The 26,061-nt window shown below is 35.9% G+C and overlaps 1 protein-coding gene across 6 annotated transcripts in view; it reads left to right on the forward strand.

Annotated features, from left to right (window-relative positions):
* The window catches only part of GFPT1 (glutamine--fructose-6-phosphate transaminase 1), a 73,730-nt gene extending 49,897 nt beyond the window's left edge, over window positions 1-23,833 (forward strand). For 2 of the 6 annotated variants that reach the window (XM_060168646.1, XM_060168649.1), the window contains 6 exons: window positions 1,538-1,573; window positions 12,269-12,383; window positions 12,643-12,770; window positions 13,726-13,893; window positions 14,573-14,734; window positions 23,591-23,833. In XM_060168646.1, coding sequence (XP_060024629.1) covers window positions 1,538-1,573; window positions 12,269-12,383; window positions 12,643-12,770; window positions 13,726-13,893; window positions 14,573-14,734; window positions 23,591-23,704 — 723 coding nt within the window. In that variant the 3' untranslated portion in view covers window positions 23,705-23,833. Of the gene's footprint in view, window positions 1-1,537; window positions 1,574-12,268; window positions 12,384-12,642; window positions 12,771-13,725; window positions 13,894-14,572; window positions 14,735-15,020; window positions 15,160-15,370; window positions 15,597-23,590 lie in introns of those variants that run through there. The other 4 variants (XM_060168650.1, XM_060168648.1, XM_060168647.1 and 1 more) reach the window with 4 other exon arrangements.
* Window positions 23,834-26,061: the final 2,228 nt, after the last annotated feature.

Raw genomic sequence — 26,061 nt, forward strand, 5'->3', positions numbered from 1 at the left:
TAGTGTTGGTGAAACAGACTAATCTGTATCTTATATTTCATTTCTTAGCACTTATAGAATTCATATTGTTTACTAATCGTAATTATCGTAAGCCTTGAGCGTCAGTAATAGATAAAACACTTGTTGTCCCCCTTCCTCACACTCATCTTAAGGGACAAGCGTATATAATGTAAAGTTTATTTTGCAAACGTCTCTTCTGACTATCTGCATTCAGCACTTATATTCCTCCTGCTGTGTGGGGTGGGATATGTGGTAAGTATAATGCCCCCTCTTAATTAAGTATAGTAGGGAATTAGAAAAATAACAAATCAGAAACACCCAGCTTAAGTCTAATAACTTTTGACATTTTTATTTACAGGTTTATACTATCCTAATAAATGTGCCAAAATATACACACTGCCTTTGAAGTTTGTAAAGAGGAGTACACTTTTGGTATAAAATTTGGCTATTTAAGAAAATAAATGGAGTATTATATGAGAATATCTGTTTCTCTTTAGATATACATCTGTGGAGATTTAAAAGCACCTTCATTTTCATTTTTAAGGCCTAGTGAGACTACTTTCCTCTTTGAAATTGGGATATGCATAAATTTAGTACCAGTAATAAAAATAGGAATCTTAGAAAGTTGTATAAATGCAAACGATGTTCTCCACAAATATGTTACTCTTTATAGTTTCAAAATTTCAGTTTCTTGTCTTTTTCTGCCTAAGTCTAATATTTGTTACTGATTGTTGAATAAGATGCTTAGGTTTTGGTGGATTTGAGTTTAATTAAGGGAAGATGATGTTAACATATACAAACCACATTTGGTTCTTTTTCCATTTAAAGAACCTCATGGGGAATTTTTTTGTGGAAAAGTTATAATTCTTAAGTAAAAACTCTGAGTGAGGTTTTTGTTTCTTGGTTACTTTGATATTGCTAACACTATAATTTACAGAAAACCGAAGCCTGAATTTTCTCCATGTGGTGATTAAAACATGTAAGATATTTGTGCTTGGGTTTCCATTCTCTGCCTGAATGAATAAACAGCTGCCCTCAGCAGCAGCTTGTGGATTCTTGGAACAGTGTCCAGACAGACAGCTTTGATCAGGGATTAGAATCCCAGACCCTTCATTCAAACGCATTTGAAGCAAGGGCTTCAGTGTGGCATGTATGGGATGCAGGATCATACCACTGAATGGAGGCTATTGACTTATCTTTTTATTGAATCTTTCTTGATCTGTGAGCTGCCAGGGGACATGCAGTTTTTTTGATTTCTAATTGTATCATTCATGAAAACTTAAATTTTCCTCAATGTTTTATTATAATATTCAAACATACAGCAGAATTAAAAGAACTTTACATGAGTACCTGTATACCCATCACCTAGATTCTGCCATTAACCTTTTTTCTGCAGCTTTATTGAGGTATGCTTTTCATACCATAGTGTTCACCAATTTTAAGTGTATATGGTTTTAGTAAATTTGGCTGTTTATCACCACAGTCCAATTTTAGAAGACGTAATCACCTGAAAAAGTTCCTTTGTCCCCCTTTCCAGTCAATTCCCACTCCTACCCCTCTGCCTCAGCCTCAGGCAAGTATTGCTTTCTCTTGCTATATTATTTCATTTTCTAGAAATTTCTTATAAATGGAATTGTGTAATACATGTCTTTTGTATCTAGCTTCCTCCATTTAACATGACGTTTTGAGATTTTTTCATGTGTTATTTGTATCAATAGTTTGTTTTTTCTCTGTAAGTCCTTTTCTAAAATCTTTTTGGTTTGAAATAACTGTAGATTTATAGGAAGTTGCAAAGATAGTAGAGAAGTCCATGTACTCTTTACCCAGGTTCTTCCAATGGTTACATCTTGTATAGGAAAAGAAGCATCTTTTTATAGTATATACTGTAATTCTTTAAAAAAATGGCTCCCTGAAAAAATTTAGTATTATGGCAGCTTAGTCTTAGTTTAAATTTTCTTGGATTCTAAAGTAATTTTGTTTTCCTTAACTGCTATAGACATTCTGGGCGTGGAGTTATTTAAAAGTTTGGGGGTGTTTAGTTATAGATCATTTCTGAATGGCAAGTATAAGTTTATATGTTAATGGGTGACGAAAGAAATTCTAATTGATCCTGATCCCTGGGCTCCATGATAGGGCTAGCATAAGAATTCTATAATCTTGATGATTAATTCCCAACTTTGCCTGAAAAACTGTCAAGGTTAGAGAGATATTATTAAATTTCTCAGAATGTTTGACCGTAGATAATTTGATATTGCTGTAGAAATCGATGGGTATAACTGTGCAGACTCAGTAATTCTTGTATGTTATTGCAGGTGTTTAGAAGTTCACCACAGTACTGACTTCTGTTGATTTTTTAAAAAAAATAAACCAGTATAACTTTTACTTTTGGCTGAATAAAAAGTAAAACCAAGTTGAAAAGTTCAGAGTCAGCATTGTCCTGGTAAATTCTTTCAAACCTCAGTAATTCTAAATGTGAGGTGTAGCTTATTTTTTTCATAATTGGTTGCCTGGTATGTATTGATGAAATGAAAAACATGAAATTGGAAATTAAGCTGAATGCAATAGAAAAAATATGTGCGTTAAAGTTACTCTGTTTAATATTTGCTTTTAAAAACCAGTGCTGAGATGTTTTAAGTCCAAACAAAGAAGCATACTCTGTAGAATAACATTTTTGTTTATGGGCTGGAGGAACCAGAATACTCATTATCTGATCATTTTGGATTGGAAACAATTTAGGTATCCCAGGAGTCCAAGATAGTGGGTCTCTCCCTCTGTCCTGATAGTATATTTTGTGATTAATTGGTTTATTGAAAAGTAAACTTCAGTAGAAAGAAGTAGACTGGGAAGGACTGGAACTTAGAACACAGGTATGATTGTTAGATTGGAGGCAAGGGACTGAAAATTCACTTTAGTGCTAAGGGGAAAAAAATCCCAGTCTGCCAGTGGAACACATAGGAGGACAGGGACAGGTAGCTGTGGAGGAATGTATGAGCACCTGGTAGCTGGGAGGTGCAGCGAGAGGAAACAGGGAATCTAATTTAACTATTGGGAAGGTAAGGAGCATTAGCAGACTGTGATTTTATTGTACAGGAGGCTCACTATCCACATTATGACAGGAAAATATTCACTCATGATGTGATCCCTTATCCAGAGAAGAGTAGTAGAAATTCAGCATATAATCTATAAAAAAAACCCAAGATGAATTATTAAAGTTAAAATTATTCATAGCACTGTAGCTGACAATATCACAGTAATCCTAGTGATTAATAATAAAAATGTAAATAAAAACCTCAAATGCCTGGAACATAAAAACGTTTCTTTAAATAACTTGAGTTAGAACCATATCAGAATTGCCATTTAAAAAGACTTATTAGAAAAAATAACTATAATGAACAATATGGGTAAAAATTTAGATAGTGTGGCCAGAGTGATAGAAGTATGTTCATAGCATTAAATGCTTCAAAAAGAAAATGAACTGAGTATTGAACTCAAAAAGGTAGAAGAAGGAAACCCAATGAAGCAGAAGGAGGCAAATAATAGAGAAAAATGGATGAGTGAACAGCAAAATAGAAAGCTTCAGGACCTTTATCTTGGTGGGCCTTAGCTGTTCTTCTGGAACCTTCCTAGGATTTTATCTGTATTACTGCAAAGCAAAAAAGGTGCCCTTAGAATCCTTCTCAACATAATGTTTCACTGTGACAACCAGTAGGTAAGGATTGACTCTATATGAAACGTATTTGCTATCCCTATTCTAGAAGTTCTGTCCAGTTTAGTAAGAAAAATTAAAACAGCAGGAAAGGAGGAAACAAATTCTTATTTGCAATTGATATGATTGACTACCTGTAGAACTTAAGAAAATCAAGTCAGAAACTTCTTAGAATGGATAAAAATTCATGTAAGGTGCTTTATAGAAAACATATATAAAATAGAAGACAGAGTAGTGAAAATCACTGATGCTGAACAGAAAAAAGAAAAGAAGAATGAAAGGAAATGAGGACAGTTTGAGAGACCTCTGCGATAACATCAAGTGTACTAATATTTGCAGTATAGGGGTTCCAGAAGGAGAAGAGAGAGAGAAAGGGGCAGAGAACATATCTGAAGACATAATAGCTGAAAACTTCCCTAACTTGGAAAAGAAATAGACATCCAAATCCAGGAGGCCCAGAGAGTCCCATACAGGACTTACCCAAAGAGGAAAACACCAAGACACATTGCGATTAAAATGACAAAAATTAAAGAGAAAGAGAGACTGTTAAAAGCATCAAGGGAAAAGCAAGAGATAACATACAAGGGAACTCCCATAAGGCTGTCAGCTGACCTTTAGCAGAAACCCTGCAGGCCAGAAGGGAGTGGCATGTTTTATTTAAAGCAATGAAAGGGAAAAACCTACACCCAAGAATACTCTAACCCAGGGGTCCCCAACGCCTGGGCTGTGGAATGGTGCTGGGCTGTGGAACGGTGCCAGTCCATGGCCTGTTAGGAACCGGCCACACAGCAGGAGGTGAGTGGTGGGCAAGTGAGCGAAGATTCATCTGCTGTTCCCATTGCTCCCCATCACTCACATTACTGCCTGAACCATCCCCCCCATCACTTGCATTACCTCCTGAACCCCCCCACCCCCGACCGTGGAAAAATTGTCTTCCACGAAACCAGTCCCTGGTGCCAAAAAGGTTGGGGACCGCTGCTCTAACCAACAAGGCTCTTGTTCAGATTTGTTGGAGAGATCAAAAGCTTTACAGACAAGCAAAGGCTAAAAGAGTTCAGCACCACCAAACCAACTCTACAAGAAATGTTCAGGAAATTCCTCTAAGCGAAAAAGAAATGGCTGCAACTAGAAACATGAAAATTATGAAATGAAAAAGCTCATCAAGAAAGGCAAACATACAGTAAAAGTAGGAAGTCATCCACCCACAAAGCTAGTAGAATGGTTAAAGACAAAGCAGTAAAGTCATATATGTCCACAATAAGCAGTTAAGGGATGCACAATACAGTTAAATGTAAAATATATCAAAAACAGTAATCATGAGAGGAGGAGAGTACAAATGCAGGGTTGTTAACATGCATTTGAAATTAAGAGACTGGCAACTTAAAACAATCACACACACACATATATATACATATTGCTATATAAAAACTTCACGGTAACCACAAACCAAAAATCTATAATAGATATAAACCAAAAAAGGCAAAAGGAATACAGACAACACTAAAGATAGTCGTCAGATCACAAGAGAACAAAACAAGAAAAAAGGAAAAAAAAAAAAAGACCTACAAAACAACCCCCAAACAAGTAATAAAATGGCAATAGCATACATATCATTAATTACCTTAGATGTAAATGGACTCAGTGCTCTAATCAAAAGAGAGAGTGGCTGAATGGATACAAAAGCAAGACCCATATATATGCTGCCTATAAGAGACTCACTTCAGATCTAAAGACACACACAGACTGAAAATGAGGGAATGAGAAAAGGAATTCCATGCAAATGGAAATCAAAAGAAAGCTGGGGTAACAATACTTATATCAGACAAGATAGATTTTAAAGACTGTTACAAGAGACAAAGGAGGACACTACATAATGACCAAGGGATTAGTCCAAGAAGAAGATTAAACGATTGTAAATGTATATGTACCCAGCATTGGAGAACCTAAATACATAAAGCAAATACTAACTGACATAAAGGGAGAAATCAACAGTAACACAATAGTAGTAGGGGACTTTAACACCCCACTTACGTCAGTGGACCAGTCATGCAGACAGAAAATCAACAAGGAAACACTGGCCTTAAATGACACATTACACCAGAGGGACATAATTGATATGTGTAGAGCATTCCATCCCAAAGCAGCAGGGTACACGTTCTTTTTATGTGCACATGGTACATTCTCCAGGATAGATCACATGCTAGGCCACAAAACAAGACTTGGTGAATTTAGGAAAATTAAAATCATATCAAGGGACCTCCCTGGTGACGCAGTGGTTAAGGATCTCCCTGCCAATGCAGGGGACACGGGTTGGATCCCTGCTCCGGGAAGATCCCACATGCTGTGGAGCAACTAAGTCCGTGTGCCACAACTACTGAGCCTGTGCTCTAGAGCGTGCAAGCCACACCTACTGAGCCCACGTGCCTAGAGTCTGTGCTCTACAACAAGAGAAACCACCACAATGAGAAGCCTGCGCACCGCAGCGAAGAGTAGACCCCGCAACTAGAGAAAGCCTGCACACAGCAGCAAAGACCCAACGCAACCAAAAATAAATTAAAAAAGAAATTAAAATCATATCAAGCATCTTTTCTGACCACTATGCTATGAGACTAGAAGTCAACTACAAGGAAAAAACTGCAGAAAACACAAATGAGGAGGCTAAACAACATGGTACTAAACAACCAGTGGATCGCTGAAGAAATCAAAGAGGAAATGAAAAATACCTAGAGAAAAATGCAAACAAAAACATGATGATCCAAAACCTTTGGGACGCAGCAAAAGCAGTTGTAAGTGGGAAGTTTATGGTGATACCTCAGGTATAAGGTATTCCTCAGAATACCTCAGGAAATAAGAAAAAATCTCATATAAATAACCTAACCTTACACCTAAACAAACTGGAGAAAGAAAAAGCCCAAAGTTAGTAGAAGGAAAGAAAGCATAAAGATCAGAGAAGAAATAAAATAGAGACTAAAAAAATAATAGAAGAGATCAATGAAACGAAAAACTGATTCTTTGAAAAGATAAACAAAATTGATAAACCTTTAGCCAGACTCATCAAGGAAAAAAGAGAGAGGGCACAAATCAGTAAAATCAGAAATGAAAAAGGAGAAGTTACAACCACCATTACAGAAATACAGAAGATCGTAAGAGACTACTACAAACAACTATATGCCAATAAAATGGACAACCTAGAAGAAATGGACAGATTCTTTGAAGATGTATAATCTCCCAAGACTGAGCCAGGAAGAAATAGAAAATTTGGATAGACCAATTATCAGTAATGAAATTGAACCAGTAATTTTAAAATTCCAAGTAAACAAAAATCTAGGACCAGTGGCTTCACAGGTGAATTCTACCAAACATTTAGAAAAGAGTTAACACCTATCCTTGTCAAAATATTCCAAAAATTGCAGAGGAAGGAACACTGTCAAACTCATTCTGTTAGGCTGACATCACCCTGATACCAAAACCACACAAAGATATCACAAAGAGAAAACTACAGGCCAGTATCACTGAAAAACAAAGATGCAGAAATCTTCAACAAAATATTAGCAAACCAAACTCAATGATACATGAAAAGGATCATACACCAGGATCAAGTGGGATTTATCCCAGGGATGCAAGAGTTTTTCAGTATCCAGAAGTCAATCATTGTGATACATCACATGAACAAATTGAAGAATAAAAACCAAGTGATCATCTCAATAGATGCAGAAAAAGCTTTTGGCAAAATTCAACATCCATTTATGATAAAAGCTCTCTAGAAAGTGGGCATAGAGAGAACCTACCTCAACATAATAAAGGTCATATTATGACAAACCCACAGCTAACATCATACTCGGTGAAAACCTGAGAACATTTCCTCTAAGATCAAGAACAAGACAAGGATGCCTGCTGTCAACACTTTTATTCAACATAGTATTGAAGTCCTAGCCACAGCAATCAGACAAGAGAAAGAAGTAAAAGGACTATAAATTGGAAAGAAAGAAGTAAAACTGTCACTGTTTTTGCAGATGACATGAAAATCCTAAAGATGCCACCAGAAAACTACTAGAGCTTTACAGTGAATTCGGTAAAGTTGCAGGATACAAAATTAATATACAGAAACCTGTTGCATTTCTATACACTAACAATGAACTATCAGAAAGAGAAATTAAGGAAATAATTCCATTTACCATCGCTTCAAAAAGAATAAGATGCCTAGGAATAAATATACCTAAGGAGTTACAAGACCTGTACTTTGAAAACTATAAGACACTGATGAAAGAAATTGAAGACAACGCAGATAGAAACATACTGTATTCTTGGATTGGAAGAATTAATATTGTTAAATGAACATACTATCCAAGGCAATCTACAGATTCAGTGTAATTCCTATCAAAATACCAATGCCATTTTTACAGAACTAGAGCAAGTAATTTTAAAATCTGTATGGAAACACAAAAGGACTCCAATATCCAAAATAATCTTGAGAAAGAAGAACAGAGCTGGAGGAATCATGCTCCCTGACTTCAGACTGTACTACAAAGCTATAGTAGTCAAAACAGTATGGTGGTGGTACAAAAACATACACATAGAATAATGGAACAGAATAGAGAGCCAAGAAATAAACCCATGCACTTATGTTCAATTAATCTATGACAAAGGAAGCAAGAATATACAGTGGAGAAAAGTCAATCTCTTCAATAAGTGGTACTGGGAAAACTGGACAGCTACATGTAAAAGAATGAAATTAGAACGTTCTCTAACACCACGTATAAAACTACACTCAAAGTGGGTTAAAGACCTGAATGTAAGACTGGAAATCATAAAACTTCTAGAAACAAACATAGGCAGAATACTCTTTGACCTAAATCGCCACACTGTATTTTTGGATCCTTCTCCTAGAGTAATGGAAACAAAAGCAAAAATAAACAAATTGGACCTAATTAAACTTAAAAGCTTTTGCACAGCAAAGGAAACCATCAGCAAAACAAAAGACAACCTACTGAATGAGAAAAATATTTGCAAATGATATGACCAATAAGGGGTTAATATTTAAAATATATAAACAACTCATACAACTTAACATCAAATAAACAACTGAAGACCTGAATACAAAATTGGCCGAAGACCCAAATAGACATTTCTCCAAAGAGTACATGTAGATGGCCAGCAAGCACATGAAAAGATGCTCAACATCGCTAATCATCAGAAAAATGCAAATCAAAACCACAACGAGATACCACCTCACACTTATCAGAATGGCTATCACGAAAAAGAACACAAATAACAAATGTTGACAAGGATACGGAGAAAAGAGAACTCTCATACGCTTTTGGTGGGAATGTAAATTGATACAGCCACTGTGGAAAACAGTATGGAGAATTTTCAAAAAACTAAAAATAGAATTATCATATGATCCAGCAATTTCAGTTCTCAGTGTATATCTGAAGAAAATAAAAACACTAATTTGAAAAGATACACGCACCCCAATGTTCATAGCAGCATTATTTACAATTGCCATGATATGGAAGCAACCTAAGTGTCTACCAACAGATGACTGGATAAAGAAGATGTGGTGTTTATATATAATATCACACAATGAGCTACTACTCAGCCATAAAAAAAAAATGAAGTTTTGCCATTTGCAGCAACAGGGATGGACCTGGAGGGCACTATGCTGAGTGAAATAAGTCAGGCAGAGAGAGACAAATACTGTGTGATGTCACTTACATGTAGAATCTAAAAAATACAACAAACTAGTGACTATAACAGAAAAGAAACAGAGTCACAGGTACAGAGAACAAACTAGTGGTTACCAGTGGGGAGAGGGAAGAGGGGTGTGGCAGTAGTATAGGGGGAGAGGATGAAGAGGTACAAACTATTGTGTGTAAAATATGCTACAAGGTAAAACATGGGGAATATAGCCAGTATTTTATAATAACTATAAATCGAGTATAACCTTTAAAAATTGTGAATCACTTTATTGTACACCTGTAAATTATATAATATTATACATCAATTATACTTAAATAAAAATTTTTTTTAAATATACAAAAAGTTTTCTCTATAAACCGACAGTGACTACTTAGAAAAGTACGGGGGTGTGTGTTTGGAGGGGGGGAATTCTATTTTTCAATAGCTATAAAAAATACTTAAAAATAAGTCTACCAAGAAATGTGTAAGATATCCATAAATATTTGTCAAATAAATGAAAACTATATAACTCTTTAGACTTTTAAATTCCTAACAAATTTATAGAAATATGATGTTTCTGGATGGGAATATTGTTTTATAAATAAAATGACAAATCTGGGACAGAATCTATAGTCCTGCAACATAGCTCTAGTGTATCAAATAGCTTAGGCTACAGGAAATGTCTCAAACTTGACATTTGAGAGATAGGGTGGGGCGAAATGGAGGGAAAATTGTGTATTTATAAAAATAAAAACAACTTAACATCTTGCACTAAAATTAATTTCAGATGAATAAAAATGTAAAGAAAAAAGTGAAAAGGGACAATGGAAACAACAGAATTAAGAAAATTTAATAATGCTTAACTGATGTTAGGATGGAAGGACTATTTAAGCTTCAAAGCATGACATAAAGTTAAAAAATTAAAACTTCTGTGTGAATAAACACCATTGTAAAAGGTTAACCTAAACTGGGAAAATGTATTTGAAATGTAACAATAGAGACCTTTTTAAGACCAACTGAAAAGAAAACAAACCCAAGTCAAAAAACAAGTGAAGAATAATGAAATTAACTTTCAAAAGAGAAAACATAAATGGCTAACAAATATGAAAAATAATCTTAATTTTTTGGATTCAAGATATGTATGGTGAAGTACTCATGAGAGTACATTGTCCAGCAGTATAATGGTAAAAATTCGTTAAAAGGGTAGTTCTCAATATTGCAAAGAATGTAGTAAAATAGGCATATCTCACATTCATATGTTGCTAACAGGAATCAAAATGGGCTTGGCAGTGAGACCGCAAGTTTTCAAATATTTACAGTCTGTAGCCTCCAAAAATAAATGTCTCTTAGTTCAAATTTTCATTAATGAAAAGTTTGTTTTGAGCCTGTATGTCAGGCTCAAATGTCATATGGCATTATGCTGAATGCTTTACATTTGTTTCATTTAATTCTCATGATTATCTTGTAAGTATTATGTATCTTTAAGAGGTAGACCATCTGAGACCCAAAAGGGAAAAAACTGCTCAAGGTTATTACACACTAGTAAACAAGATAGAAAGCATTCTGTCTTGGGAAAGTGCTTGTGATGTTAATTAAGAATAAACACATGGGCTTCCCTTGTGGCTCAGTGGTTAAGAATCCGCCTGCCAATGCAGGGGACACGGGTTTGATCCCTGGTCCGGGAAGATCCCACATGCCGCGGAGCAACTAAGCCCATGCACCACAACTACTGAGCCTGCGCTCTAGAGCCTGCAAGCCACAACTTCTGAGCCCATGTGCCACAACTACTGAGCCCGTGTGCCACAGCTACTGAGCCTGTGTGCCACAACTACTGAAGCCTGTGTGCCGCAACTACTGAAGGCTGTGCACCTAGAGCCTATGCTCCGCAACAAGAGAAGCCACCTCAGTGAGAAGCCCGTGCACTGCAACAAAGAGTAGCCCCTGCTCGCCACAACTAAAGAAAGCCCGTGCACAGCAATGAAGACGCAACACAGCCAAAATTAAGTAAATTAATTAATTGGTTAATGGAAAAAAAAAAAGAATGAACGCACTCGGGGAATCCCCTGGTGGTCCAGTGGTTAGGTCTTCTTGCTCCCATTCCAGGGGGCACGGGTTTGATCCCTGGTTGGGCAACTAAGATCCTGCAAGCCATGTAGCGTGGCCAAAAATAAAATTAAAATAGAATAAAAAAAGAATAGCACAACTTATAAAATTACACCTACTAATAATTTTCTTAACAATATAAAGGAAAAAAATAGTAAAAATCGAAAGTAATTACAGTGTTATTAATAATATGTTATTAATGTAATTATTCCTACTAATAAGATTGAGGCTTATTCTTATTTCTATTTACTTTTCTACAGTTGAACTTTAAAAAAATTTTTAGCCAAAATTAAAAAAAAAAAAGTAGTAAGAACAGGCAATAGACAAAAGTGAAAAATCAAAGAGAAAATTTTTAAAAAATCCAACAAAACCAGTGCAAGTACATTAAGGAGAGGCTTTTAAACCCTTATTTTTGATTTACATTCGAAGCTTATTTGGTTATACACATGCAGATTTACTCTCTACTTACCTTCCTTTGGTTCATTTCTCTTCCTTTCTTGAGGGTAGTGTATTAGGGATTTCATAAGCATCCACTGCATTAAAAGGAACTTATATTTGGTATTTGGAAATAAAGGTTAAGTTATTTGCTCAAATTCGGAAAAGGAGAACAGTGGTATATTTCCTAAATACTGGTTTACTTTGCTGCTACTAATGCTGTTTTTTAAAAAATATGCACTTAAACCAGTGGGAATTTTTTTATTTTCGTCTTTTTAAATTAAAAATTCCAGCTTCTTAAAATACAACTGCAACTAATTCTTCTGCTTTTTTGTGGTATTTCAGGCATACACAAGCCAGTTTGTATCCCTTGTGATGTTTGCTCTTATGATGTGTGATGACAGGATCTCCATGCAAGAGAGACGCAAAGAGATCATGCTTGGATTGAAGCGGCTGCCTGGTATGAAGATACTCACACACTCTACTTGTTGTCTAAGGGGGTGGGAAATAAATGGGTGAAGCTGTGGCTTGTACCTATTTAGTCAGCAAGATCTTTTTACTTTACACCTGTGCGTTTAAAACCCCCACAGTGATAGCACAGTAGATTAGAAACGTTGGTCTTTTATCGGTTGCTACCCGTATGTTATTATTATTATTATTATATTGGTTTAGTTTATTGTTCTCTTTTCATAGATTTTGCTAATATTACTTCTTAACAGATTTAATTAAGGAAGTTTTGAGCATGGATGATGAAATTCAGAAACTGGCAACAGAACTTTATCACCAGAAGTCAGTCTTGATAATGGGACGTGGCTATCATTATGCTACTTGTCTTGAAGGGGCCCTAGTAAGTCTTCTCACTTACAATTTCAGAATGTTGACTTATGGACCTGGCACATAGCCATACTTTTATTTATTTATTTATTTTTAAAATTTTATTTATTTATTTATTTTTGGCTGCATTGGGTCCTCATTGCTGCACGCAGGCTTTCTCTAGTTGTGGCGAGCGGGGGCTACTCTTCGTTGTGGTGCATGGGTTTCTCATGGCGGTGGCTTCTCTTGTTGCGGAGCATGGGCTCTAGGGGGCGCGGGCTTCAGTAGTTGTGGCACACTGCTTCCGTAGTTGTGGCATGTGAGCTCTACAGCACAGGCTCAGTAGTTGTGGCACACGGGCTTAGTTGCTCCACGGTATGTGGGATCTTCCTGGACCAGGGCTCGAACCCGTGTCCCCTGCATTGGTGGGCGGATTCTTAACCACTGCACCACCAGGGAAGTCCCAGTCATACTTTTAGACTGAATGAAATAGGTGGAAGTTTTACAAAAGTGGCTTTATATTTATGCATTCTGATTTGTTTACCTTGAGGTATAACAAAGTATAACAGAATACTTAATTCAAAAGTGAAAATCAAGAAGAGTACATTTTAGCATGATACCGTGGGTTTAGCAAGGAACTTGGGTTATTTTTTTGTCCAAATATGAATAAAATAAATATTAAGTTCTCTAGTTGTGAGATTTAATTGAGGTCAAATATGAAGCAATTGGGAGATCAGTTACAAAGAAATATGAGTACTTTCATGATAGTCTAAACTCTTCAAAAAGCCCTTGTGGACTTCCAGATAGTTGTTGACATTATATTTAGAAATAACGATCAGTTAACCTGTTAGCTATATTTGCACATCAGTGATCCTTTAATACTTTTGGATAAATAGACAGGGACTTCAGACATCAGATGTCTTGTGTAATATTTAAAGAATGGGTTTTTGAAAAACAGACTGAAGACTAATCTAGTTTCTTCCTATTAGAAAATCAAAGAAATCACTTACATGCACTCTGAAGGTATCCTTGCTGGTGAGTTGAAACACGGCCCTCTAGCTTTGGTGGATAAGTTGATGCCTGTCATCATGATCATCATGAGAGATCACACCTATGCCAAGTGTCAGAATGCTCTTCAGCAGGTGGTTGCTAGGCAGGTAAGTCAGGAGCTGCTGTGAGGACACCTTGGGGGGTTAAGAGTTGGGTCACTAAAGCTTATTTGAATTTTATGACATTTAAAGTGATAGACCAGTACCCATCAGGTGGCTTACAAAACATGCTTAGGTTTCCATGTGAGTAATCTGAGATACTCAGGAGTTTTGACAGGACCTAGCTCATAGTTCTCATAATACCAGAACCAAGATCAAAAATGAGGTCTTGGTCTCCAAGTCCTGTCTTCTTCAATTAGTGTATGCTGTTCTTAATTTAATATTCTTAAATGTGTATTTCAGGAGAAACTAGATTTTACATGAATATTACTGGTGCTGTGCTTAATGGAGTTTTCTTCAGATCATTTGGCTTTGTATGTAAATTTCCAAAGATGTTAGTCTCTAGTCACAATGTAGTGGTTACACACTTGGGCTTTGAAGGCAGGTAGTCCTAGAATTAAGTACCAAGCCTGGTATTTCTTAGTTGTGTGAGTTTAAGAAAGCACTGAATCTTACAAAGCTTCTGTTTCCTTGACTGTGAGTGAGACTTACCACATGGGATTGTGAGTTTAAATAAGCCTATGTCAGTGAGGCCACGTGTGAATCGTGCAGTGCAAAATTTGCACGCTCATGTGTTACAGCCCTGCTTTTGCTTAACCAGTGATTGCGAGTGTGATTTCTTTCCCAGGGACGGCCAGTGGTGATCTGTGATAAGGAAGACACTGAGACCATTAAGAACACAAAAAGAACAATCAAGGTGCCACACTCAGTGGACTGCCTGCAGGGCATTCTCAGCGTGATCCCCTTACAGTTGCTGGCCTTCCACCTGGCTGTGCTGAGAGGCTATGATGTAAGTGGTGGACCGCTTTGGTCTGGCTTTTCACCCTGGTACATTTTGATAGTTTCCTTCTAAATTTTTAGCAATAGAATTTGAGAATTCCCTCATACATATCTCTGTCACTTGTTATATTTCCATGGCCCAATGTGTAGGTTACATCCTAACATTTTCATACCCATGGACTTGAAGGAAACTTGGACGTCACCTCCATGACTGGAGATTACCTGTTTTCTTTCTGTGTTTCTTAATGAGGTAGCTATTGGAAATTCTTTATTTGGGACTTTCTCACACACTGTAGGACTCTCAGCATTCCTGGTCCCTCATTCATTGTGACAACCAAAGTGAAAATCAAAACATCTGCTCTTAGACGTTTCTAGTGTCCCCTGAGAGGGATGCCACCTCATAGAGGACCACAGGAGTTTTTCATGTGCCGAACTGGCTCCTATGGAATTCTTTTTCCTGATTTCAAGTCTTTTAAAGATATATTACTATATTTTCTAATCTAATTCTTTGTAGTCTATAGTAAAGATGGTTAATGAACATGTTTTCTGTTTTTTATAATCAAAAATAATTTGCTTATAGCCATTTACCCCCCCCCCCAATATCTGTATAATCTCTCAAAAATTGCTGGGTTTTTTTTTTTTGCAGGTTGATTTCCCGCGGAATCTAGCCAAATCTGTAACCGTAGAATAAGGAACATCTGAAACTGGGCAATTAAGCAACACAAGACACCTTTTGTATTTAAAACCTTGATTTAAAATATCACCCCCTAAGCCTTTTGTAGTAAATCCTTATTTATATATCAGTTATAATTATTCCATTCAATTTGTGATTTTTGTGAAATTACCTCATATTTTCCCAGTAATTTGTGAGGGAGTTTGAATAATGGAATCTATATTGGTATTGGTGTCAGAAAGAGATTTAGCTCTCATTTTCATTAAAGGATGCTGAATGTTGGATTTCCGGTCCCTCCACTTCAATCTGAGAGGCGGCCAGTGAAAGAGTAGTGCATTTAATTGGAATATTTAAAGCCAACAGCAATGTACTTGGACATTTAATTCAGTTATAAAGAGAAGATGCTGTGATTTATTTGGAAATTTGTTTGTTATTTTGTTTTTAAATCAAACTGTAAATCTTAAAAACTGAAAACTTTTCTTTGTGGGATTTCTAGTTGTTAACCTTAGTCTCTCAAACTTATTGCCTGTTATCTGTATGTCAAGGTATCTTAGGAAGATAAATAGTATAGTAGTGTGTTGGTTTTCTCCAGCCCTTGATAGAAAATACTTGCACAATTTCATGGCACAAACTTTAAATTTGAGCTGCTTTGTACAATTGACAATATGATTTTAAGTTTGAAGATGGGATACATACATATATATATCCTACTCCTTGTTTTTTCATGTATATCCTACTCCTTGTTTTTTCATGTCCTGAAAGTGGTTTTTAATTTCCTCATATCTGCAGTTTTTTTTTTTAATTACTGCTGAATGACATTTTATCTTATTCTTTGAAATCACCACACAGAGTTGCTATCAAATGTCTCAATACCAATATATTCAGAATTCTCTTCAACTTTGTCCCAGAGAAGAATTACCTGCAGTTAATTTTAACTTCTCTCACTGCCTTGTTGCATCAAACTGGTAGTACCTTTGTGCCAATTTGGAAGCTCCTTGCAGTTGTTTGGAAGATTTACAAGTCTTTTGACTAATCATTTGACTCTAAATGTATACGATGGGCTAGAATTAGAAAAAGCTATATGCTTTACACTGATATTAATGAAGGATTATATAAAATTTAGTATTACTTTCTAGGAATTTTTCTCTCTGTATATTCTGTTCTACCCCTGAAAAATATTTAGGAATGAAGAAGATATAAATAATACTGAGGTGCCTTCAGCTAGCTAGTGTCAGAAATGGAAACTTACAATTTAGATTTAAAAATTTAAAGTGGAGTATTAGCTTGACACCCAAAAAGTTGTAATAATTTCTTCACGGAGCTTTTTTGGCCACACCTTGGGCATTACAGGATAGTGTGTTTATGTTTTGGTTAAGTCCTTCTCTTTCTAAAGTTTTCACTTTTAAATTGTGAAGGTAAGATATTTAGTATAATTAAGTAAGCTCAGTCTTTTCCTTTTTCTGTGTTTGAACTTCTTGATGAGGTTACGATTTTCTAGCAGCTATTGGAAGAGAAGCATAGAATTCTGCCTTGTGTTAGGGTTAGAGAGAGAATTGGCATATTTTGAGGTAATTCAGAAGAACTCTTAGATTAAGACTAGAAACCTGTTTAAAATGAAATAGGATTACTGTTCACATCTATATAGCTACTATAGCTATATTTATCTATTTTAATTGTTTCTAATATTATTTTGTGTAGGCCTGCTAGTTTTAGTATGTGTGTAGTATCATTCTTATGTTATATTAGCATTTTATGCACATGATTTATATGGATTTGTAACATTTCCAAAGTTCAAATTAGCTTTCTAAGTGAAACTGATATGTGAAATCAATCATTAATTTTCAGTCTCTGTTTCCTCTCCCTCTCCGTGTGTGCGTGTTTGGTGTGTCTGTCTGTCTTTCTCTAGCTCTCAAGCACACATATACACTTCAGGCTAGGGTAAGTTCTAAACCAAATCTCAAAAACCAATAGTGAGAAAAAAAAAGTGGTATTTTCCAAACAAACATGGCTTCCATTCCCTACCCCTTCTTCTTGTTCCCTACCCTGTTTAGCGTAGTGATGTTTAGATGCTTTTATGAATTATGGACACAAAAAATACTGTAATGAGGCAAACTGCTAATAAGTGTGGATGCTCAGTTAAAACCAGTATAATACAGGATAAGAAAATCTGATTTTTCAAGAAAGATATTCTACAAAAGGAGTCCTTTCTGTAAAAATTCTTTCTTGTAGTACATTTAAAATTTAAATTCACTCATGTATAACTTAGAGTTCCTTACCGCAGGTCATGAGCCCTTTGTAGGCCAGAGGTCACGTTAGCATCTAACACATGGCCAAGTACATGATTGTAACTTTGGCATCAGTCAGCCTTTCTGTCTTTTTAAATCACCTATGCCATAGGAATAGATGGTAGGAGGAAAATTAATGTTAACTGTTTTTAGTTTGTTATAACTCTGTCAACACCCTATTATGGGAAAGTCACTGTGCTAGAAACTGAAAAATACATCCTGTTTAAAGCAAAGTCCACTTGTCCCCAGATGGACTCATCACTCGTGGACACTAGGATCATTGGAAGGCACAGGGTGAGAGAGTAGAAAAATGAAGTTGAGCTGTTAAATGTTGTGAGTGGATTTGTTCACTTAAATCATGGTCCAAGTTTTGGTGCATATAATGTTCCTAAGAGGTGAAGTGCATTTTGTAGAGTAAGCTGTTATCACAGGCGGTAGATCCATGTGTCTGTGGTCCTCTAAGGAACAGCAGTCATTAGATTCAAAGGTGAAAACAGTCAAGCATCACAACCAAAAGGGAACTGACACAGTGTGATGTGCAGATGGGGCTGTCAGAGTGCTAATAAAGATTTTCTCTCTTAGGTTCCTAGGAAATTGTTTCCGAGATGACATTGTCTTATCCTTTTGAATACAGGTCTCTTGACCTGAGTTAATTATGAGGATGAGAGGAAAAGAGCCCCTTTTTAGCTCCTTGGTAGCATTCCTTTGACACATTTCTATAACTCTTCAAAGAAGGAAAACCAGCTGAAATGTTTGCTTTAACAAACATATTTTAAGAAGTCCTTTGGGATCAGTTTCCTCTCTCTCTCTCTTTTTTTTTAAATTAGGATATATACTATAGCAATAAAAGGGAACGACTCATGTTAATTACTTATTGTATGCTACAACTTAAGTGATTTTTCTAAAAAGCACAATGTCGTTGAAAATATTTATTTAAAAAGAATTCAGAGCTCACATTGAATTTGTGAAGGCCAAAGAAATTGAAGGGAATGGTAAAGAAAGATAAAGAAGTCTTATATCCACATATTTAGTAGATGTTGTATACCAGAATACCAGGTGGTGTTTTACCTGCGAAAACATATTTCAGATTACTTTCTTTGTTTTTAGTGTTAGAGCCTCAGGTTTAAAAGTTTTAACAATTAAATCATTTTTTCCCCACAATATTTAAAGATTGTTAATTTATCAGTATTTCCCTAGCTTGATGAATTTAACTGTATCTTTAGATCTGTGACATGATAACCAGTAGGAATGGTAATATTAGCTTTGAACCAATAGTATCCAGGGTTAAAATAAAAATCATAGTTAACTAGCAAAGCCGTAAAGTTATGCCATATTAACTTGTGAGTCTGTAATAGCTTGATATCAATGTTATGGAATATGCCATAAATAATGGCTAACGAGAACTTTTTAGGAAATTCTCAAATTACCTTTCTTACTACACTAGTTTTCAGAATGAATATAGAAGTGATCCTGTTAGCTTTTTAAAACTGTTCTGCAGTTAATTTTTATTTTTTGCTTAAATAAAACTTTCAGTATTTGTTTAAATTATATTTCTTGTGAGCTAGAAATTTTAGAATCATCCTGCCTTTGTTTCAGTTTTCTGTTCTTCAAGATGATGAATGTTTAGTTTACTGAGCCAGTTGGTCATTTCTTCCTCATGTCTTCTGAGTCCAGTGACTATAATTCTGAACTGTGAATAAGTTACCAAAAACTTGCTGAGAATTGCATTTTGAAGCAATTTGCCAATATTTGAAGTGTATACATGTTTGTCATTGTGTTAAAGATTGTATTGTACTAAGAATGTAGCCAATGTTTACTTTAGTTGTTGGTAAACATTTTTGATGCTAAAAGTTTATTCATTACTGTTGCTTTTAAAAAGAAGAAATATTACATAAATATATTTAAAAGTCACGTCTTCACTCCAACTTCCAAATTATTTAAAAAGGATTGTTAGATAAAACAAAGGCTCTACTTTTTCTGATGTTATACTCTGTAAATATTATACTTTCTCAAGTCTTTTAGAACTTTTTGTGACACTATGTTGTTTTTAGCAAATTGACTAAAATTTGGGTATATGCAGTGATCAGCAACTTTGTTTAAGTGAATTGATAGTTGCAAAAGAAGGATATTTAAGATGGGTGAATAGCAAGTACAGCATATACTCCAAATCTAAAGTTTCTGTAGTATCTGGCAATCTCTTAATCATTGAACAAAGAGTCCTTTTACAGGATCCTTTTATAAACAGCAAGCTAAAATCTCTATCCCTAGTGCTTACAGCACTTGCTGTGTTTTGCAGGAGACAGAGTTATGCCAGGGTGGTTTGAATGAATAGATGTGCTGTGTTGCCTTCCCATAGAATTGAGCCCAATCTCTCCTCTCTCTTTCACTCTGTGTTGCTCTGCAGCAAAGCCCAGATCCACACCAGCATGGATCATTTTTTCCACAGGCCACATTTTTTTACATAAAATTTAGCTTTACTCCTAGTGAAAGGTTTTCTTCAGATTCTCTTCAGTTCACTATCAGTAAGTATTTACCGAGTGCATATTAAAGGCCAAGAAATAATCTCCCTAAAAATTAAGAGGCCACTTTTCATTGAAGTGGATTTGAGGAAAAATAAGTTCTTTAATTTTTTGGGTGAAGGAAAGAAGTCCTTAAGTTTCTCCCATTAATCTGAGGTTAAGTTGTTCTATCTAATTTAAAAAAAATGATGTAGAAGCTTTATTAGTTTAACAAGCATCCTGGAGATAAAAAGTAATCTTGTAGGGCTTCCCTGGTGGCGCAGTGGTTGAGAGTCCTCCTGCCGATGCAGGGGACACGGGTTCGTGCCCCAGTCCAGGAAAATCCCACATGCCGCGGAGCGGCTGGGCCCGTGAGCCATGGCCGCTGAGCCTGCGCGTCCAGAGCCTGTGCTCCTCAACGGGAGAGGCCACAACAGTGAGAGGCCCGCGTACCGCAAAAAAAAAAAAAAAAGTAATCTTGTAATAATATACAGAGAAGTTGCCAGGTTATAGGTCGTTTAACCAGCTGACCCGTCCCCAGGAAGTGTATATGTAGTAAGATAAATTTATTATTCTCTTTTTGGTTAGCATGTACACAAGAGATTATTTCCAAGGTTGAAAAGACATATTCGTGAACTTCATATTAACATGATTCATTGACTCAAAACGCCAAGGTTCACACATGTATTTCTTATAGAGAATGCTGTTATGTAGCCATATTTCCTTTTTCATATTTCAAAAAATTTTTGATATGGAATATGGATGTGTAATTGAAAATATGGAATAAAAAACAGAGCTTGTAAACAATTGGAGAAGTGCACTCTGGATAGAATTATAGTTATTTCCTTCCCATTCATTTATCAATCTGCCTTTGTATATGTTTATATAAAATTAAAAAGACTTTATGCCTGTTAGAATGAAAGCAATTGGCATGTTTTCATATGCTCTTAATTTCTGCAGTTTAGCGACCGATTGCATTATTTCTAACAATGCGAATAAGGTACATTGTGGAACTCACAGCTATTGCACACCCAGGGGATATTTAGAGGTTAATTTTTGCCTCCATCACTTAGCTCTGTATGCTTTGAAATGGAGATAAATATGGTGAGGTCTTAGAAGGAAAGTGGCCAGAATTCCCAAAGCCTGGAATATAGGTAAATACTCATTGAGAGTTCTAGATGCACTATACCTAAAAGGCAAATGATCACTTGTTCTTAACTAATATATTCTTAATTTGTGAGACCCAAAGGTTGATATCCGTTAGTTTTAGATTGTCGTGCAATAGCCAGGGTGCAAAGGTCTAGATGTGTCAGGATCACTACAGTTTGTTTCTGCCAACGGCCCCTTTCAGGTGACACTGTTGTTGGCATTAAGAAAAGCCAGTGTGGCATCAGTCAAGGATGTTTTACTATGGCAAGTTCAATGTGAGATGGACTCGTTAGAAAGCTTTGTCTTCAAATAATGCCCCTAACTGGGATGGAAAATAGTCTGAGACGATAAAGACTTTCAGTTTCTAGGTAATCAAAATTGTATTAAATTCAGGTTTCTTTCTGTTAGACTTGAATGTATCTAGCCAGTGTGATTTATGGGGACTTCTGGTGGTTGTTGTTTTTTCCTATTTACTTTGTACATAGAGTTGTTTTGAAATATTGAGCACATTTGCTTTGAATTTTATCTCTTGCTTTCTGTTTTGTATTTGTCGTTTGAATAAAATTATAAACCCAATATTGATTTTATTCTTAATTCACTTTTACTGCTGCTATGGAGAAACCTAGGAACTGTGGGAGATCTTCGTAGGATTTCTGTCTTATGTTCTTGGTTATTAACTTGGAATCATGTGTTACTGAAGTTCAAAGCATTTCTTTCTTTGAAAGAAACCAAAAATTAATTTTAAAACTTATTCATATAGGTAGTCTTTTTCTGTGCTTTAAGTGAAGTGGAAAAATATACTGGCCTCTGAGCGCAGAATTCACTTTACTGACACAACGTCAGTAACTTAAGTACTTTGAGTTGTTTTCTTAGCAGAGACAGATTTATATCAATTTATTTGCAAATTCCTGGTTGTTCCTGTGACAGAACACAGGAATGAAGGGCAGTGACTGAGATTCCCCAAGATAGAGAAAAGTTAGCTGCCTTACAGACACATTGGTCTCTTCAATTTGACCTTCCCAAAGTGTGATGCTCTTAAGTTAATGGTTCTCGACTCCTTTGGGCTTAATATGCTGAAATGAAGTAAGGGCAGCTCTGAGAATGTTGACAATCACCCTATCAGAAGATAGGGCTGATTTTTAATGTTATTTTTAAAATTAAAGAATCTATAATGGCTTGGCTTTTGCTCAAATAGGATGCCTCAAAATTTAATCATTATTTAAATAGATATTCTCTTCACAAAAATTTAACAGCCAAGTCTTGCTTTTCTTGTCAATCTTAACCTTGTGCTGTCCAGTGTACTGGGTACACCAGGTACACAGATCATATGAAACGGGACCCATGGACAGATGAACTCAGCGTAAACAACATATATCTCTGTGTGCCTGCCATAGCAGTTGCTTAATAAAATACTTGCTGACCTAAGTTATAGTCTAAGTAGCATTTTTTTCCCCTTATTTTTTCTTTCAGTGCCTTTACTTGCTGAGTTAGAGTTTGGTCAAGAAATTGTAAATCACTACTGGCATTTCCAGTAGGAAAGGATTTAATAGGGAGAATTGGGTTTACACAGCCGTTAATTCTGGGAAATGCAGATCAGGGAGGGCACTGTGAAATCTGCCAGTGTAGGAATTGCAGCGAGCTACTGTCGGTGATCTCAGCTGTCCAAAGCATCGGGGTGGATGATTGTCAGGAAGATATTGGTGAGTCCCACATCAGCTATCTGATGCCCATTAGCCTGTTTGCAGTTGCCACTAGAGAATAGTATTTTTACTTCTCTTTTCCCTTCCAAATTGTGCGCAAATGGCTCTCATTGGTGAAATCTAATTGTATCTCTGTGTACAGGTATCCAGTAGAGGGGAGAATTTAGAAGGGTGAGGATAGTACAGAATATTGAACAGATGTTGTCCATCACAGTTCACCCTTTGGAATACACAGCATCTATACTTACCTTTGTATCCATGTTTAAATTTCCAAAGAAGAACAAAAAGAATATAATGATTCTGCCTGATACACAGCAACTATCCCTGTTGAAACAAAGATGCAGTCACCTTCCCAAGAAAAGGAGATACATTTCATGAATTTCTCTATCCATCTCTGTGTGATGTTTATTCCTCTTCCTTAAAAACAATCCCCCTTGTTATGAAAGTCTTATGTAGTCTTAAGTAGAATAATTGGAAGGAGAAGGGGGAAAAGTTGATTTGTTACATAAATAAATGTGTGTGTGTGTACATATATATATATAAATATATATAATTGTGCAGGGACACGGGTTTGAGCCCTGGTCCGGGAACATCCCCACATGCTGTGGAGCAACTAAGCCTGTGTGCTACAACTACAGAGCCTGCTCTCTAGAGCCCGCGAGCCACAACTGCTGAGCCTGCGCCCTAGAGCCCACGAGCCACAACTACTGAGCCTGCGTGTCACAACTACTGAAGCCTGTGCACCTAGAGCCTGTGCTCTGCAACAGCAGAAGCCACCACAGTGAGAAGCCTGTGCACTGCAGTGAAGAGTAGACCCCACTCACTGCAACTAGAGAAAAAGCCCATGCGCAGCAACAAAGACCCAGCGCAGCCAAAAATAAATAAATTAATTTTAAAAAAAAGGAAGATGGAAAAATATATTACCTAATCAACAAAAACTGGGGCTCTCACTAAAGGATCTCTCAAAGATAAACGCTAAGGTGAGGGGAAAATGATCCCAGAAAGATTTGAGATGCAACATAAATGAATGGTGAGCAAAGAGACACTGAAATGAGGGTAAATCTAGAGCACTGACTGTCCAAAACAGTAATAATAATTTTTTAAATTTGAGAAGCTATAGAACAATCCATGATAAAATGCTAGACAATAATATAAGTTGGGAGTGGGGGAGCATGGTTAAAACATAGTAAGTCCCTTTTTATTATGTGAGAGGAGGGTAAAGATAATAACTTTGGATTTTGTTAAGTTAAATATATGCATGTTAACATTTTTATGATATAGGGTATAGTTTCCAAAGTGATAGAAAAAAATAGAATTTGGGAAATATATCCAAATACATTGGTAATAAACAATGTAGGAGACATTTAAAACAGGGACAGAGAAAAGCTGAATGTGAAAATGTTCACTAGGCAAATCCTAATTCATGGAAAATTGAGGGAGCTATAATAATATAAGATAGATTTTAAATAAAAAACATTAGTTGAAAATTGTGCAGCTGCTATGGAAAACAGTATGACAGTTCCTCAAAAAGTTAAACATAGAACTACCATATGATTCAGCAATTCCATTCCTAGCTATATACTCAATAGAACTGAAAACAGGGACTCAAGCAAATATTTGTGTGCCGATGTTTATAGCGGCATTATTCACAATAGCCAAAAGGTAGAAACAACCTAGGTGTCCATTAACAGGTGAATGGATAAACAGAATGTGACAAATACATACAGTGGAATATTATTCGGCCATAAAAAGGAATGAAGTGTTGATACATTCCAAAACATGGGTGAACCTTGAAAACATGGTAAGTGAAATAATTAGACACAGAAGGACAAATATTATATGATTCTGCTTATGAAATATCTAGGCAAATTCATAGAGACAAAGTATTAGATTAGAGGTTAACAGCGTCTGGGGGAAGGATGAATGGGTAGTTATTGCTTATGGGTAGAGAGTTTCCATTTGGGGTGATAAAAAATTTTGAAAATAGACAGTGATGGTGATTTCACAGCATTGTGAATGTAATTGATACCACTGAATTATTCACTTAAAAATGGTTAAAATGCCGAACTTTGTTATATATATTTTACCACAATAAATTTGTTTTTACATCTTTATTGGAGTATAATTGCTTTACAATGGTGTGTTAGTTTCTGCTGTATAACAAAGTGAATCCGCTGTACGTATACATATATCCCCATATCCCCTCCCTCTTGAGACTCCCTCCCACCCTCCCTATCCCACGCCTCTAGGTCATCACAAAGCATCGAGCTGATCTCCCCGTGTGATGCAGCTGCTTCCCACTCGCTATCTATTTTACATTTGGTAGTGTATGTCAGTGCTACTCTCTCACTTCGTCTCAACTTCCCCTCCCTGCCATGTCCTCAAGTCTGTTCTCTACGTCTGCGTCTTTATTCCTGCCCTGCCACTAAGTTCGTCAGTACTATTTTTTAAGATTCCATATATATGCGTTATATATATGCATAACGGTATTTTTCTCTTTCTTATTTCACTCTATGACGGACTCTAGGTCCATCCACCTACAATAAAATTAAAATTAGAAAAAAAAATCCATAGACAAAGATTTTTTATCATGTAATAATAAAAGTTTTAATTCAACCGGTATTGTAAAGCTTTTTAGTTTTTGCTAAATGGTGGATGTACCTTTGTATCTCATGGTTTTACCTTGTGCTTCCTTGATTACTAATGAGTTGAGTGTCTTTTTTTATGCTTATTGACCACTTTCTTTTTTTTTTCTTTTTGTAAAGTGTCTGATCAAGTCTTTTCAAAATCAGTTTTTGAAAACTGGATGATCTATTGTTTACTCTTTAATTTATAGGAGCTCTTTATATATCCTGGATTCTAGTTCTTTGTTACGTGTATTGCTATTGTCTTCTCTCACTTGTGATTTCTCTTTTCATTTTCTTTTTGGTATCATATAGAAATTCTTGACTTTAACATAGTCAAATTTATCATTATTTTCCCTTTATGGTTTGTGTTTTTATGTGAATTGTTGGATAAATCCTTCTTCCTAG

Source organism: Lagenorhynchus albirostris, chromosome 13, assembly GCF_949774975.1.
Source record: "Lagenorhynchus albirostris chromosome 13, mLagAlb1.1, whole genome shotgun sequence".
Classification (NCBI taxonomy): Eukaryota; Metazoa; Chordata; class Mammalia; order Artiodactyla; family Delphinidae; genus Lagenorhynchus; species Lagenorhynchus albirostris.